This window comes from Dipodomys ordii, unplaced genomic scaffold, assembly GCF_000151885.1.
Source record: "Dipodomys ordii isolate 6190 unplaced genomic scaffold, Dord_2.0 Scaffold34, whole genome shotgun sequence".
NCBI classification, from domain to species: domain Eukaryota; kingdom Metazoa; phylum Chordata; class Mammalia; order Rodentia; family Heteromyidae; genus Dipodomys; species Dipodomys ordii.
In genome coordinates, this window is record NW_012267250.1 from 812,605 (window position 1) to 829,159 (window position 16,555).

At 42.2% G+C, this 16,555-nt stretch overlaps 2 protein-coding genes across 2 annotated transcripts; both read right to left on the reverse strand.

Moving 5' to 3' along the window:
• Positions 1-1,884: 1,884 nt before the first annotated feature.
• Positions 1,885-7,288, reverse strand: Ifit5 (interferon-induced protein with tetratricopeptide repeats 5). The gene is made up of 2 exons (XM_013017108.1): positions 7,223-7,288; positions 1,885-3,452 (listed from the first exon to the last, which is right to left on the reverse strand). Exons 1-2 carry the CDS (start codon positions 7,225-7,227, stop codon positions 2,009-2,011), a joined length of 1,449 nt encoding a protein of 482 aa, XP_012872562.1. The 5' UTR covers positions 7,228-7,288; the 3' UTR covers positions 1,885-2,008.
• A 3,196-nt stretch (positions 7,289-10,484) lies between these two features.
• Positions 10,485-16,185, reverse strand: Ifit1 (interferon-induced protein with tetratricopeptide repeats 1). The gene is made up of 2 exons (XM_013017244.1): positions 16,041-16,185; positions 10,485-12,736 (listed from the first exon to the last, which is right to left on the reverse strand). The coding sequence occupies exons 1-2, from the start codon at positions 16,043-16,045 to the stop codon at positions 11,311-11,313; spliced, it is 1,431 nt and encodes a 476-aa protein (XP_012872698.1). The 5' UTR covers positions 16,046-16,185; the 3' UTR covers positions 10,485-11,310.
• Between the last annotated feature and the right edge of the window lie 370 nt (positions 16,186-16,555).

A 16,555-nucleotide genomic window follows, 5' to 3' on the forward strand; every position in this document is an offset into this window, starting at 1 on the left:
TATGACGTCACTACCTCAGAACATAACATGAATTATGTCATTCCTAGTAAGAGAAATGTCATCCTGATTTCATAGGCAATAAAATGTTTGAAATACATGTTTCTGCAGAATCAGAATTCAGACCTGAATTTTGAAATTCTTGAATAGAGATCATTTGCTTCCTGGTGCTCTTCCTTCTTGAACAGAAAAAAAAAACAAGCAATGATTTAAGCAAAACAAAATATTAAGAAAATGTAATTCATGAGATGCATAATATATTTTTGGGCAAAAAACACTTTTAATGCCTTTATTATCATTTCAATTTTTCGTCTTTATATATGGAAAAACTTCTCAAATTGTTAACTCTGAGGTGTAGGATTGGGGTAGGGTGAGAAGTGTGCTCGTGGTAAATGAATATATTTCAGCATTAAAATTTTTTCAATGAACATTCTTTTATTTACAAATCCAAAGCCACAATAGGAACTATTTAAATAGAAATACCAAGAAGGGTAATATACACATAATAATTTAAAGAGCAACACTGGAAATGTGGATAATTAAACATATCATTCTTTTTTCTACTAATACAGTGGTGAATAATAGTAAAGTCCATCATCAAAGAAACAATTAGAACAGGCAGATTACAATATACAAATCTTAACGTATTCCTGGAGGCTCTACAGAAGAAAAAATAACCATCTGAAAATCTTAAGACAAAAGAAAAAGCTTCATAGAAGTCAATATGGAATACAAATATAGTTAACCAAAGGGTATAATTGTAGATATGCAAACTCAACCCAAAAGTAATATGGTGAAATCTTGATAGTCTGGAACTAGAGGTTAGTGACTCCTTCTTTATTCATATGCTTATCACTGCTCTTAATTTCTCAATTAACCTCTTTATCTCAATGATTTTAACTTAAAAATATAGCAATACTAATTGTAAGGAATAAAGTACTATTATAGATTCAGTGTAGATAATGTTCCAAGTTCAAAAATGCCAGAAAAACTGGAGATTCATGATGTTCCAATATTTATTTGTCACAAATTTTAGACCTGTAATGAACATTTTGGAAAACAATAATTCTGGCTTCCCATGAATATACTACTATAGTATTTAAAATCTGACAAAATCTATTTTCTCCTGTTCTAATTTTTCTTTTATTGAGGTCACCAGAGATGATAAACTTTTACTATGATTTTCCCCCAAAAAAGAGGATTCTTTTAGGTGACTATCAGGTTGATAGTTAAAAGTCAAAACAACTGTAATTGAAAAGTTCTATAGTTTGTAAGCTATGTGGTTATAAGTTTAGCTAACGTACTTTTGCAGTCCTGAGTGTTTTGATCTAGTTAGCAAGCACTTCTGCACAAGTGTGGCCAATTGGTAGGCAATATGGGATGTTACACAAAATGTAATGAAAACATAAGTAACAAAGTGTAAAATTATACCCATTTTCAAAAATGATTACAGGTGAACTGTTACTATTTCTTAATAGACAATAGTAATTTAAGTGAAAATAAAATAAGCCAGGTGCAAGTGGCTCACACCTGTAATGCTAGCTACCCAGGAGGCTGAGATAGATCTGAGGGTCACAGATAGAAGCTAACCGGGAAAGAAAAGTCCATGAGATTCATATCTCCAATGAACCACCCAAAAGCTAGAAGTGGAGCTGTGGTTCAAGTGGAAGAGTGTTAGCCTTGAGCAAAAAAAGCTCAGGGATAGGAATTCCCAGGCCCAGAATTCAAGCCCCAGGACCCTCCCTCCTCCATACACACACACACACACACACACACACACACACTAAAGAATGAAGGAAAGAAGGAAAGAAAGGAAGAAAGGAAAGAAAGAAAGAAAGGAAAGAAAGAAAGGAAAGAAAGAAAGAAGAAAGAAAGAAAGAAAGAAAGAAAGAAAGAAAGAAAGAAAGAAAGAAAGAAAGAAAGAAAGGATACTGGGTTCTAAACGGAACAATGAGTTAAAACAATGAACATATGGGAATCACAAATGGAAGTAATTTCCTACAGTATGTACTTAAATAGAAAGTTGAAGTTCACAGAGAGCAGTGAGAAATTCTGTATTTTCTGGATCTATCTTTTGTGCCCTCTCATAGTACTCAGCAGCTTGCCTCTTCTCCCCCTCAAGCCTGTAAACAAAACCCAAGGCACCTAAGCTCTGCACATCCAAAGCGTTGCAACACAGTCTCTTCATAGCCAGTTTCTTCAGAGCACCTGTCAGTTTTGTGCGCAAGGAAGACCTCTCTTTGACCTTTAAGGCTTCTAAATAATGATGGATGGCAGTACTTTCTGATTTACGGTGGAATTCCTGAAAGCGGCCATAGTGGTAGTGGATCTGATGTTTGTGGTCATCGGTTATGTTCTCCAGAGCGAGGGCTTTCCGGAAAACATCTTCAGCATTGCTGTACTGGCCTCCCTCTGAGTACATGTTGGCCAGGTCAGTGTAGGCAAATGCAAACATCGAATCTCGGTCCACAGCTGCTTTGAAATGGAAGATAGCAGATGCAATTAGCTCATCCACCTTTAGTTTATCCTTTCCTTTAGGTCTGTTGCGAGTTGCTTTCTTGATCTGGATCATTTGTGCCCGGTAGCAAAGTCCCATCTGGTGATGCAGGAAAGAAGAGGTTGGTGTCACCTCTAAGGCCTTTTTTAAAAGTTCAAGGGCTTTGTCCCAGGCATTTTTCCTCCTGTAGAATTTAGCTGCATAACGAAGGACATAAGGCTGGGACGATATTTGGTCTAGAATCTCTTCAATATACCTCTCTCCTTCTGCTTCTGCATGTACATCTTGAAGTTTCAGGGCCAGAAAAACCTTAATATAGCTGTTATCTGGGTTAAGGGTTACAGCCTTTCTGAGAGGTCCCAATGAAAAGCTCTTGACAAATCCTTCTCGATCAGAATCATCTAGTCGATACACTGTGATGGCATAGCCGATGTTAAATTCTGGATTGTCAGGTTCTACCTCCAAAGCTTTCTCAAAAGCTGCTTTAGCCTTTTGATAATACTTTCCTCCAAATTTCAAGAGGGCCCATCCTTTCTCACAGTCAATCTCAGGACGGTCCACCTTGTGTGAAGAAGAGCTGGAGAGCTTCTTGCAGACGCCCCCAACCTTGTCTATGTACTTCTGCACTTCTTCAAACCGTTCCATGTGGTAAGACACCCAGGCATAATTGCCCCACGTGACCACACTGCGCACATCTTCTTCCTCTGAGTGTTCTCTCTGGATGATTTCTTCTGCTTGTTCCAAGCACGCTAGTGCATCTTGATTTTGACCCTTTAGATGTTTCACATAGGCTAGCAAATTATAAAGAGCAAGTCTCGATTTTGTGGTAAGAAATTCAAGCTGTTGCCCAATGGTATCTTCCACATCAAACAGGTCAATGTCTTCTTTAAGTAAGTTCCAGGTAAAGTGGCATTCCAGCTCTAGCAGAATGGGCTTCAAGGAGTCTTCAGAAGTTTCACTAGAAAACACAAAGTTCTTTTTAATTTTTTTGGGGGGATCCGGTCGTGGGGCCTGAACTCTGGGCCTGGGCACTGTCCCTCAGCTCTTCAGCTCAAGGCTAGTGCTCTATCACTTGAGTCACAGTGCCACTTCCGGCTTTTTTCTTTTTGCTTATGTGGTGCTGAGGAATCGAACCCAGGGCCTCATGCATGCAAGGCACGTGTTCTACCACTGAGCCACCTTCCTAGCCCCTCTTTTTAATTTTTGAGGAAATAAAAGGAAATAGATGATCTTCTAAACCTTAAATGGATTTGCTCATTGCATAAAAACCAATTTTAGGTCCTATTTAATTCAAAATTAAAGCCCTGGGTTTCAATAGCTTTTACATTTACAATTATATGTAATTTACATTTCCTTTATGTCAGTTATATTTCTTTAATAGTCTATTTATTGTTAAACCAGCTCTTACGAGATGGCAGAACTTCCTATTGTATAGGATGCCTATTTTCTTCTAGTGGTCACTAACCCATGAAAGTTAGGAATGAGTGCTTGTGTATGTGTGAATTTCATTTTATAAAACAAATTCCATTTCTACATTTTGAGTAGAAAAGAGAGGGGATAAGAGAGCAGGGATATAGCTCAAATGGGAGAGAACTTGCCTACCAAGCACAAAGCCTTGGGTTCAATCCTTGGGTTAATGATGAAAAAAAACAAGATTAAAACAACAACAACAGCAGCAAAGCTTTGGGGGTTGGGTGTGGTACTACATGCTGTAAGGTGGAGATGGGAAGATCATAATTTAGCTAAAAAGTTAGGGAGCCCCTGCTTGAAAAATAAACTAAAGTAAAAAGGACTGGCATGGTATGGCTCAAGCTATAGAGTGCTTGGAAAGCAAGAACAAACACCTAAGTTCAAACTATTATACTGCTGAGTTAAAAAGGGGGGAGATGGAGAAGGAATAAGAAAAAAAAACACTGAAGGGAACAGAGAAGTGAAACCAATATAATGTTTTTTACAGAGAAAGGGAGAACAGAAGAAAGCAAGCACTGCAGAGAGAAACTAGTCAGGAATAGGTATACTGAGAAAGAGAGAAGCAAGTTTGAGTCAGACAAAAGTAAAGTAACAAATATTTAGAGACAGATAGGAAAAAGAAGCTAAGGTGGTTTTGATGTGAGTGCCACCCCCTTCCAACCACTGGGTTGCGAGCCAATAATAAAGACTAATGCCTATTGTTCTATTTTTATTGAAACACCCTGGTACCAGGCACAGTGTTATTTGTGCAAATTCCAGTGGAGAGCAGTGGGAATGCAACAGTGAAAGACACAGCCTTTTTAATGTAGGGCTAGCTCATAAGGACAGTTACATGAAGCTCACAATATAATCAAACAGCCAGATGCAACAGTTCCTTCCAATGAAGTCCCATGGAAGTGACTTAAGGAAAGCTACATAGTTCAGTGCTATGAACACCTGTGGCTTCTACTCATCACCTGCAGACAGGGAAAAACCAGGATCCCTCTTAAGAGGTTTCAAAAGAACTCCTTAGTTGTCTGTGTTCATCTGAGTTGAGAGGGGCTAGCCAGCCCCAAGTCTAAGAAGTGGAAAGGCAGAGATATCCTCAGACCTAACAATTTGTTCGGATGGCCCAATTAATAGTTAATTTTGGTGAAATGGCACTTAATGAAACCTCTTTCTCTTTCTTTCTCTCTCTCTCTCTCTCTCCCTCTCTGTCTCTCCTCTCTCTCTTCCCTCCAAAAACTTTGAGATGGTAGAATCATAAAAACTTTGTGGTTTCTGGGCTGGGAAGGTGGCTCAGTGGTAGAGCGCTTGCCTTGCATGCCTGAGGCCCTGGGTTCCATTCCTCAGCACCGCATAAGCAGAAAAAGCCGGAAGTGGCACTGTGGCTCAAGTGGTAGAGCGCTAGCCTTGAGCTGAAGAGCTGAGGGACAGCGCCCAGACCCAGAGTTCAGGCCCCACGACTGGACCAAAAAAAAAAACAAAAACTTTGTGGTTTCTGATTGCCATGTTTCCAAACCCTTGGGAAGAATCTAATACAAGAAAGCAGAACCTTGATAGGCAGAGAAGCAGAATAATAAAATTTATCCCCCCCCCCCCATTACTCTGCTTAGGCAAGTTTGAGTTGAGTTTCTACTGTCTGCAACTGACCAAGTAATGATGGCTATACTTAGTTTTGTTTGCCAAGGGTAGTGGTGAGTTAGCTGGGAAAGACTTTCTAAAATTGGCACTGGCCCTAAGGAAGGGTCACAAGAAAGGTACAGACCAAAACAAACAAACAAACAAACAAAAAACTTGTTTAAGGCCTCTCTCTCTATAGACAAGTGCTCTATCTAATTGTATGGAAAGCCTTCTTATACTTGCTGATCCGTCTATTTCCCTTTGTGATCTTTAAAGAAATCCCCCTCCATTCCTCTTGTATGTACAACATATGTATTCACAGTATGGATCATTACATGTGCACAATTAGGGTAATTGTTTTTATTAATAAGCACTTATCTGACTCCATGTTGTGAACACCAAGCCATATTCTATTACAGTTAATATAGCAGCAAACAAGATGGAAGAAAGGTCTTTCCTAGAAGGACCTTCCTTCATTCTAGGAGGAATCGTTCTAGGAAGATTCCTTTCTAAGGGGAACGATTTAAAAATATAAATAAACATGCAAAAAATAGAAAATATAATCCCCGAAGGAAGAAATGCTAAGAATGAAAATAACACAGACAGACAGACACACACACACACACACACACACACAGAACAACGGACAAGCAACAACGAATCAGAAATCCAAATCAGTGATCCAGGGCTCTGTAGCCTTTGTAGAAAGTGGGCGACCGAAGTAAGACCTCAGTGTGGCAAGGAGGCGCTCACGAAAGGTCTGAAGCAGCACAGTCTAAACCATCGCCTCGTCCCCCCAGAGAACACTGGATCATTTCGGTTGAGATCACGGGAGGAACCCTGCCTGTCTAGGCAGTAAGTCGGGATGCAGGAGCCGGGAATCCCGCCCGATATCCTACGGTATCCTATATACGGTCAGTCCTTCCCGTAGTACCAGGAGATGGATGCCGTCACCTGTCCCCGCTGCGCGCAGTGAGGATGGACGGCTCCCCGCCGGCTAGCGGGGGGGGGGGGCGTGCTGGCCGGCTTCCCCGGACACGGACGCCTAGATCCCCCACCCCGCAATGGTGAGGTGCGGCGCAAACGAGCGGTGCGAGTTACCCGGGGGGCTCCCCGGAGGCGGCCGCCAGGAAGAGCTCCCCAAGGCCAGGCGACCCCTGCGGCGCCCGGCGGCGGCGGAGCTGCGTGCGCCGCCCGGGGAGCCGTTGGAGGGGGGGGGGGGAGAGGCGGGCGACAGGTGTCCGGAATGGCCCTGGGACGGGGGTCCCGGCGGGGTGGGGGGTCCCGGGCCGGCGAGGGGCTCTCTGCGGGTGCCTCGAGTCCGGCACCCTGCCCGGGCGGCGGCTGGCGAGCCGTCGGGAGGGGACGGGCTTGCCGTGGGGGTTGGGGTGTCGCCCGGCCACGCACCCAGATGCCCGGGGAAGAGGCGGGTTCCCGAGGGGACAGGGCGCAGCCCTCCTCCGGGACCCACGGGTCCTGAGATCCCGCGGGAAGCGCATCCCCCCCCACCCCCCACCCCCGACCCCGCTCCCCGGGGCCAGGGGCGCGGTTCCCGAGGTGGGGTGGGTGGGGGGGGGGTGAGAATGAACGTTAGAACCAGCGAGTGTGAAACAAAGGTGGCACGGGGCTGGGGACCCGGGGCGGAGGACAGCTTACCTCATGGTGGCTGAGCCCCAGGGCTTCCCCTCTCCCGCGCGGTGTCCTGGGGACCTGAGACCCTGGCCGGCGCGAGGTGGGCGGGGGGAAAGCGCCGGGGTGGGGGGAGGGGATGGGGCGGGGGGGGAGGGGGTGGCGGCCGCGCGTGCGCAGGCGCGCGCCTCAGCCAGGACGGAAGATCGCCTTTGTTTCAGTCCCGACCCCAGCGGGAAACGAAAACTAGAAACCGAATCTAAGTGCAGCTGGGCCTCCGCCCTTTGTGCCCTTGGCTCTTGAGCCTTGGGTGAGACCGCGGGATCAACTTGTTATTTCTAAAAGCAAAATTGAAAAACACAGCGCTTGTTAAGGATGTCCGTGTCTTCCCAGCTTTCCACGTCCTCAAGGGAAACGGAAATGCCGGCTTCCATCCCAGGCATTCGATGCTATTATTTCTGTGTTGGTGTTCATTTTCATGTTACTTGATGTAGTTGTGCAAAGGGGTTTCCATTGAACAAGTCACTTGAGCCATGTCACCCCCAACTATCGCTCTCCCTCATCTTTCCCAATCCGGTCCACACCTTCAAGTTCCCTGGTTCCCTTGACACGCAGGTGCATGGAAAATGATGACTGGATTTGCCAGCCCTTTTCCTCTCTCCTTCTTTCCCCCTTTGCCTACCCCTTCCCCACAAATAAACATATTTCGGCTTCCTGGTCATCATTTTGTTAGATCTATTTGAAGTAGAGGAATTTTGCTCCCAAAATGGACATGCATTTTAGGTTTGGTTGACAGACACAGTTGAATAGCTTTGCCAAGCGGTGGCCCCATTCCCAGCCACATTGTACCACACGGTTTTTCTGCCAGCCCTGGCTAGCTAGTCCTTTGTCTCATATGTCTCTATGAAGACAGGGCTGGAGAGCGATTGTGAACCTAAACCAAAGATCAGAAAGTCTCCTCCATTCTAAATTCAGCCACTTATTCATTCCACTAATTTTTATCGAACAACGACCAAGAGCCAGATGTTTGTATATTGTCCATGTAACCACGAACAAAACAGACAAGACCCTTATTCTCATGGAATTAATTTTTATTGGATTAAAAGTATCAACAAACACATGAAATATGAGATAACACTATAGAGAGAGTTGGAGTGCAGGATGTTTTACTATTGTAAGGATGACAGGGAGGAAAGGTTTCATGGGGAAAGTGACAATTAAGCAAATATCTGAAAGGAGAGAAGGGGCCTGTGCTGTGGATATGGACTGTGCATTGCACAGTGGGAAGATGGTGGGGCGGGGGGAGCATAAAGGTAGATTCCAAGGGCAGGGAGGCCTTGTACCTGGCATGTATGGATGATATGATGACAGTGGAGTGAATGAAGGAAAAAAAACACAAAAAAATGAGATCAGAAAGGAAAGGAGGATGTGGGTGGGCTCCACAGCCAGTGTAATACTTACCTCAGGAACCAGATTTTAGGAAAGGCATTGGAAGATTTACGTTGCATTAAATACATTAACCACAAGTTTCCCTCTTACCAAGAACATAGAAAAGTTTAATAGAGTGCTAATATTTGAAAAGTTTTCCAGCATGTTGATAGTTTGTCATTTTCGGTATTCCTACTTTGTTGTCTCCCATTCTTTTAGCTGTGTCTGGGTCAAGAAACAGACTTTGGGGGTTGGGAAGGTGGCTCAGTGGTAGAACGTTTGCCTTGCATGCCTGAGGCCCTGGGTTTGATTCCTCAGCATCACATAAGCAAAAAGAAAAAAGCCAGAAGTGGCGCTGTGGCTCAAGTGGTAGAGCACTAGCCTTGAGCTGAAGAGCTGAGGGACAGCGCTTAGGCCCAGAGTTCAGACCCCACAACCGGACCCCCCACACACAAAAAAATAGACTTTGTTTACGAATACGGAAGTGAATAGTAATGAAGCAATCAATCAGTGATAAAAACCAAAGGGAAAACATTTTGGCGCACTCCTTTCATTATTATCAATTTGAGTTCAGGAAAACACAAATCAAGAGCCTGGCACAAGTCCCACAATGTAGCCCGTTTTCTTTCTTTTCTGGAAGCTGGGAAAAAAAACAAAACAATACCCCAAAGTCAAGAAAGTAAAACAACTATGTGGGGAGAGGGGGTGGAAGAAGAGAAAAGGACAAAGGAGGTGGAAGAGCAAGAGAGTGAGAGAATAGGGACATTTTAGGATATTGAAGCAGCACGCGTGAGCATTTCCACCAGATGTCAGTAGCATCCCACAATTGTAACGAGAAATGGCTGCTGATGCTGCGAAATGGCCATTGAGTGGCACAATACCCCCCCCTCCTCTGACAGCCCTCCCTCATGTCTGCTGAGAATCACTGCCGCAAATAATACCTTCATTTTACATTCCTAGTTCAACTTCACATAGGAGAAGAGAAAACGAAGGCAGAACGCAAGTTGAACATGTATTGCAATTCAGGAAGTAGAGAAATTGTGTAAAAGGGTAGAGAACAAGGAAAAAGCCAGAGAAGGCTTAATCCCTTCAGCATGGATTTTCAGAGTGGAAATGGCTGGTAATCACATTTGATCTGATTGGGGATAAGACACACAGATGTTGGCAGAGGCTAATAATGGGTGCTGTGATGTGGTTATGATTTAAGTATGTCCTTCAACTGTTCCTTTGTGGACAAGTGGTCCTTAGGTGGTAAAACATTTAAGAGAAGAAATCTAGTGGGAGATTAGAAAACTGGTCCTTCCTTGCTTTCTGGCTTTCTCTCTTGTCACATGGTGTCTCCCTCCAACCCCCTATTTACCCCTCCATTATATGATGTACTCAGGGGGCCCTTGTCAGAACTTGTGCCATGCTATTTGGACCTAACTTCAAAAGAGAGCTAAATGAAGTCCTTTCCTTTATAAGTTAACCTAGTTTGCCATGGTAACAAAAGATGGATTAAGTCGTCTAATTTAGAGCAGGCTATAGTGATCAGTGCAACCACTGATCACAACACAGCTGCAGCTCTAGCAGCATAATGAGGGTGGAGACAGTGGTAGTGAGAGTGGGCCACAAGGCGGTAGAGCCTATACCGATATACAGATAGCAATTAATGGTAGTAGTGCATGAGGGGAGCTATAGTTTGGCTTGATTTAGGAGTCAATTTAAATAAGGACACCAACTCAGCTTTTTGTCATTTACATGGAAGGAACACATTCTTGAAACCCAGCTGCCAGTTTAAAGAGACTTCTTGGTAATACTTTGATATGGTCATGTGATCAAAGGTTGGCAACAATCTTGTCAGTGAAAAACGCATTTATCCTCCAGAATTTGCAATATTTTTATTTTTGTCTGCAAACATCCAGACAATACCACGTGCTAATCATTGAGCCACACATCTATTACTGAGAAGTACAGAAATACCTTTCAAGGTTAGCAAGTATGGGACAGGGAGGTGCTGTTACGTTAATAAGACATCCTACATAAGTGTGCTCCCTGAAGTTTGTAAGTCATACCTCACACAACCTAGTATTTTGTACTATTGGATTTTGCTTTCAGATCATTTCACATTTTTTTCATACCTTTTAATTAGATCAATATCAGCAAGTGACTGGAACAATGCTATAAAAATAATATAAAACAAAAGAAACTCCTTGGAACAGGGTGGGGGATAACGCACTTAGAAAATCAAGAAGCTGATCTTTGATTCTTTGCCCACTTAACTGTTTCTCTCATTAGATTCTAAGCTATGGGAGTTTTATGAAAGATGTCAGCTTGATGTTTTGAATATACAATACTGCAAACTTTTTTAATAAAAAATGTGTTAACTTAAAATTTTCTCTATATAAGATAGTGATTGGTTTTATGTGCAACAAATCTACTCAACAAACTTTTTTCTACTATGTAATCTTTATGCAATTATACTGTCTCCCTCCCTCAGCTTTTCTTCCTTCCTTCCTTTCTTCCTACCTTTCAACTCACTCTCTCTCTATACTTTATGAGTGTATTCAGTGTTATTTAAAATCAGAGTTGAGTTGTGTAGCAATTTATATTAAGTGAATTACATGCGTCTGAAACTATCCAAAAGCAGAACAGAGGAGTTAGTACATGTTAAAATAAATGCAACTGAAATATAGAAATGGCTGATGCTATATGACTTGAGGGCCATGTTTCACAGCCTTGTCAGAGACAGCAGCCAGGCTCAGAGCTCGCTCATAGTACTCTAGTGCTTTATGGATTTCTCCTTTCAATTTGTAAACTAACCCAAGAAGACTCAAACCTTCCAGGTCACTCTCATCTCTCTGAAGTTTCCTTAAAGCCAATTTCTCCAAAGAACGAATACTTTTCTCTCTCGCAGGGGATGCGAATTTTACTTCTATTGCTTTTAAGTAGTGCCTGATTGCATCCGCTTCAGATTTCTTCTGAAATTCCAAAAATCTACCGTAGTAAAAATGCCCCTCTTGTAGTATTTTTTGCTCCTGTGGTTTTATTAATAAAACTTTTTGAAAAGTGTCTTCAGCTTTTCTGTAATCTTTTGCTGTAACATACATATGTGCCAGGTGTAATAAAGCAACATCAAATGTGGGCCTTTGTTCAAGAGCAGACTTGAAATGAAATATGGCTAATCTGACCATATTGTCCAACTTTTCTTTGTCCTGCCCTATAGGCTGCTTATGTGTAGCTTCATTTATTTGGAACACTTGTGACCTGTAGCAGAGCCCTATCTGATGGTGTAGGAAGGCAGAGGAAGGAGTTTCCCGCAAGGCCCTTTGAAGGAGCTCAAGAGCTCTCTCCACACAGCCTTTCCTTCTGTAAAATTTGGCTGCATATCGAAGGATGTACATCAGGGAGGTTGTGCTGCCAAGAGCTTCTTCAATGTACATTTCTCCTTCATCTTCTTGGTTTACATCCTGGAGCTTCAGGGCAAGGAGGACCTTAATGTAAGTATCTGCTGGATTGAGCCTAACTGCCTGCCTTAGGGGGTTTAGAGAAATAACATTGTTGTGATCAGAATCCAGGCGATAGAGAGTGATGGCATATCCAGTGCTGAACTCAGGGTTTTCAGGCTCCACTTGCAGAGCTTTTTCAAAGCAAGCCCTGGCCCGCACATAGTTCTGTCTTCCGCACTTGAGCAAGGCCCAGCCTTCTGCACAGTCCATCTCAGGACACTCCATGCTATAGCGAAACTGGCTTGCAAACTTCTGGCAAGTGTCCTCCACCTTGTCCAGGTAAGTCTGGGCTTCTTCTAGCCTGCCCATGTGGTAATACAGCCAGGCATAGTTGCCCCAGGTCACCAGGCTGCCTATGTCTGACAGGTCAGCATGCTCTCTGTGGATCAGGTCCTCGGCTTCATTCAAGCTCTGCAGGGCGTCCTCATCCTGGCCTTGCAAGTGTTTCACGTAGGCCAGGAGGTTGTATATTCCCACGTTGTATTTGGTGTCTAGGAACTCAATCTCTTCCCAGATTCTGTTCTCTAAGTCAGGTACTTCAGAGTCTTCAACCACCAGCCCCCATGTGAAGTGACATCTCAGCTGAACCAGGTTCTCCTTGAGCTGGTGTGCATCAATATTTTCTCTGCAAAACAAAAGAAGGATTTTATTTGTTATCCAAGGAGCAGACAAATAGGAACGGAGACTCCTTGTATGAGTTTAGAGTTTATTCTAAAAATTTTCAGTTAAAAAAATAAGTAAAAAGTTTGTTACTTTCATTCTTTTTATCTCTGGGTTTTAATGTATGCAAGAAGAGTAAATGCATTTTCTTTGCTTCCCTTATGGAAGCTCCTGTATTTTCTAAGCATGTAACCACTCTATATTTGATTGTATCCTTTGTGAAATGGGAATATTATTAAAACTAGCCTCAGTGGGCTTTGGTGAAATTGATGAGCACTTTCACTGTGTAATCTGCTATACAAAAGTGTCTTTTTTACTCTGAGTAAGATTGACAGAGACCACTCATGAATGTAGAACTTAAGCAATCTTTATTAAAGCCAGGAAAATTGTGTTCATGGAATATTAGAAATGAAGATCACTCTGCTGAGAAAATATTCCACAAGTATATCAATATTCTTTTTCCTTTTGTCAGTCATGGGCCTTCAATTCAGGGCCTGGGCACTGTCCCTGAGCTTTTTCACTCAAGGATAGTGCTCTGCCACATTAAGCCACAGATCAACTTCTGTTTCTCTGGTGGAGATAAGAGTCTCATGGACTTTCTTGCATGGATTGGCTTCAAACTGCAATCCTCAGATCTCAGCACCCTGAGTAGCTAGAATTATAAGCATGAGCCACCAGTGCCTGGCTATCAATATTCTTTTGATGTTTTTACTTGGAGTATTAAAGAGATCAGAGATCCAGGTATCCATTAACCAGTTTCTCAAAATTACTGTAGCTTACACATATCTAGAACAACATCAAAGTATCGGGGCTTTACATATGTAAAACAAAAAACTGTACATAGCTCATTTTTTTCACATGCAAAAACTTCGGTAACCAATACTTATCACAAGTTTCAGAACTCCATCACCATCACCTCCACAATATGGAAACCTTTCTCTCTATCCCTAAAAGCCCCAGGAAACCATGGCCCTTGTACCTACACATTTGTGCATCATCACTGAAGTTACCATTTAATGAAGTAACTTAGAGAATGTTGTTCAAAAGGATAATTGAATTCAGAAATCAATCAATGCCATTAACAGAATGAAAAGATCCCTTTTATAACAATAGATGAAGAAAAGCCAAGCAGACATTCTCCAAAGAGGAGTCACAACCAGCCACATATGAAAATATGCTTGATAACATTGGTCATTAGGCAAAAGTGACAAATATATCAGTTAGTTGGGTCATACTGTGGATGAACTGGAATCATTATTGATGGTGAGAATGCAAAATAGTAGAATGCAGAATGCTGAGGAAGCCGTTTGGTGATCCCTTATTGAGAAATACACAGAATGACTCTCATGAGAATATATTCCAGGGTATATTCAGCAACTTAATATATGCTCAAAATAATTGACATGAGGAATTAAAAAAAAACCTTGCACATGAATGACATAAATGTTCACTGCAGCACTATTCATAACAGGCCAAAAATAAAAACACCACAAATGGTTTACAGCTGAGGAATGCATAACCGAAATGGATATTCTTCAGTAATGAAAAAAAAAAATAAGCGCAAGCCATGACAGGGATAAAGCTTTAAATCATTCCATAGAATGAAAGAAAAGAGCACTCATTGGGATTGGAGGGCAGAGTAAGCAATGAAATCAGTCTGGAGTTTGTCCTTTTAGTATGTTTTTGAGTAAATGATGATTGAAGAACATAGTGAATGTACTAAATGCCACTAAATATGTACATTAAAATTTAAAATAGTGACTTTTATCTGATATGAAAAGTTTTATGGATTGTATATACATGGATTCTTAGTCCATGTAGAAACAAGCAAAATAGTAAAAATCTAAAACACATTCATCAGTGTTTATTTATTTATTTATTTATTTGGGCCTGGTCGTGGGGCCTGAACTCTGGGCCTGGGCGCTGTCCCTTAGCTCTTCAGATCAAGGCTAGTGCTCTACCACTTGAACCACAGCACCACTTCTGGCTTTTTTCTTTTTGCTTATGTGGTGCTGAGGAATCGAACCCAGGGCCTCATTCATGCAAGGCAAGCGCTCTACCACTGAGCCACCTTCCCAGCCCCTTCTCAGTATTTAAAATGACCTAAAAAAGCCAGTAGTACCCATTAGGAATAATTACATGAACAGTTTAATAAACTGTGTTACTCAGATCTGACTTTTATGAATTGTTATCTCAGAAATCTTGCTATTACTTATTAGAAAAATTACATGAATGTAAGTAGCAGGTTTCATGGGCTTCTGTTAGCAATTAAATGAGAATTTTCATAATACTTTTAGAATCCAGGCTAGCAGTTAATAAACATAGAGAATGTGATAGCTATTTTTGTAACACCATTTCTGTCATTATTTCTGTTCTTATTTTTTGTCATTATTCGTGTGATCATAGCACTGCCTTTCTGTACCTTCTGTGAGTTTTCCATCTCCTAATTCTGCCTATCAGAACCGAATGAGATATCTGAAAGTCAAATATATTTTTCAGTCTTCTGACATTAGGAGACATTTGACTCAAGATTCAGTTGGGACCAAACATTATGCCTCTTAGGTAAGGAAGTTGTAGATGTTCCTAAGTAAAGAACGCAAGACAAAACCTAAGAAAATGAGAATATCAAGGATTTTTAGGTGCCTTGGCTTCCTCTGGAAGAGGGAACTGCTCATCTTCTAATCCAGCAGACTCTCTTGTAGGCAGCTGCCCAAAAGTGAGAACAGAAGCCTGTCAAGGAAGGCCATGAGCTTCTCCTACCACATTCCCATATTCCACACCAAGATATCTGACCATCTGACTCTCATCACTATGGGGGGCCTGCTTTTCCTCCACAACAAGGAGAGAGCAGAAAGCAATGTCTCTACCCAAACAAGTGATCTCTTTCTTCCCTAGATGAGGCAATGGGAATTTGGTAGAAAAACAATCTCCAAAATTAGAATTCTATTCTTCCTTCCTACAAAGCTCTTTTCCAATTTCCTTCCTTTCCTTTGTTTTAATGATGAGGTACAAGCATTCATACGCTGATGTTGATTAAAAAAAACAGAACTCGTTTTTAAACCTGAATTAATAAAGCAGCTAGTGTCTGTGCATGAATGAGCATGCAAGTGCATAGTTACATACATATATACACATTCTAGTCTATGAGCAGATACTCAAACTGAAGGGCTGGAAACCTGATCTCACTGAGAACAAAACTATTGAGAGCCTAAGATCAACATGCTCTCAAAAGCTTTAGCTATGACACTAAAGAGGCAGAGAAGCCTTACCCCATGGTTGCTTGTGGATGAGGCAGACGTCTGCAGTGTTCTCAGCTGGGTGGGCTCCTTGTAGAACCTGAGCCTTTCTGTTCTTTTTTTCACAGAGCAAACTTGCTAACCCAAGACAGTGCTATTTATACAACTTGACCAAAAAAAAAAAAAAACAACCAAAAAACAGCTGGCTGTGGAAACTGAAACTGGAAAGTGAAAGTAAAGCTGAGAATTTGCTCAGGGAAACAAAAACTTAACTGAGACGGCCTCCTGGCTCGGTCATTGGACGGCTGAGGGAACGTGGATGCAGATGTGTTGCTGTGCAAAATACTGTCTCCTGGTCTGCAGGTCCAGACACTAGGGATGAGAGTTTGTGCTCATTCCACTGAGTCTGGCTCCAGGCAGACCTGTGTACCCTGATAAATGAGCTTCTGCAAAGTATCTCCTCCAATGTTGGTATTGGATTGTCTGACATCAGTTTATAGCATAAAACCCAGTGAATCTCTGGATGTGGGTTTATTAACCCAAAGTGG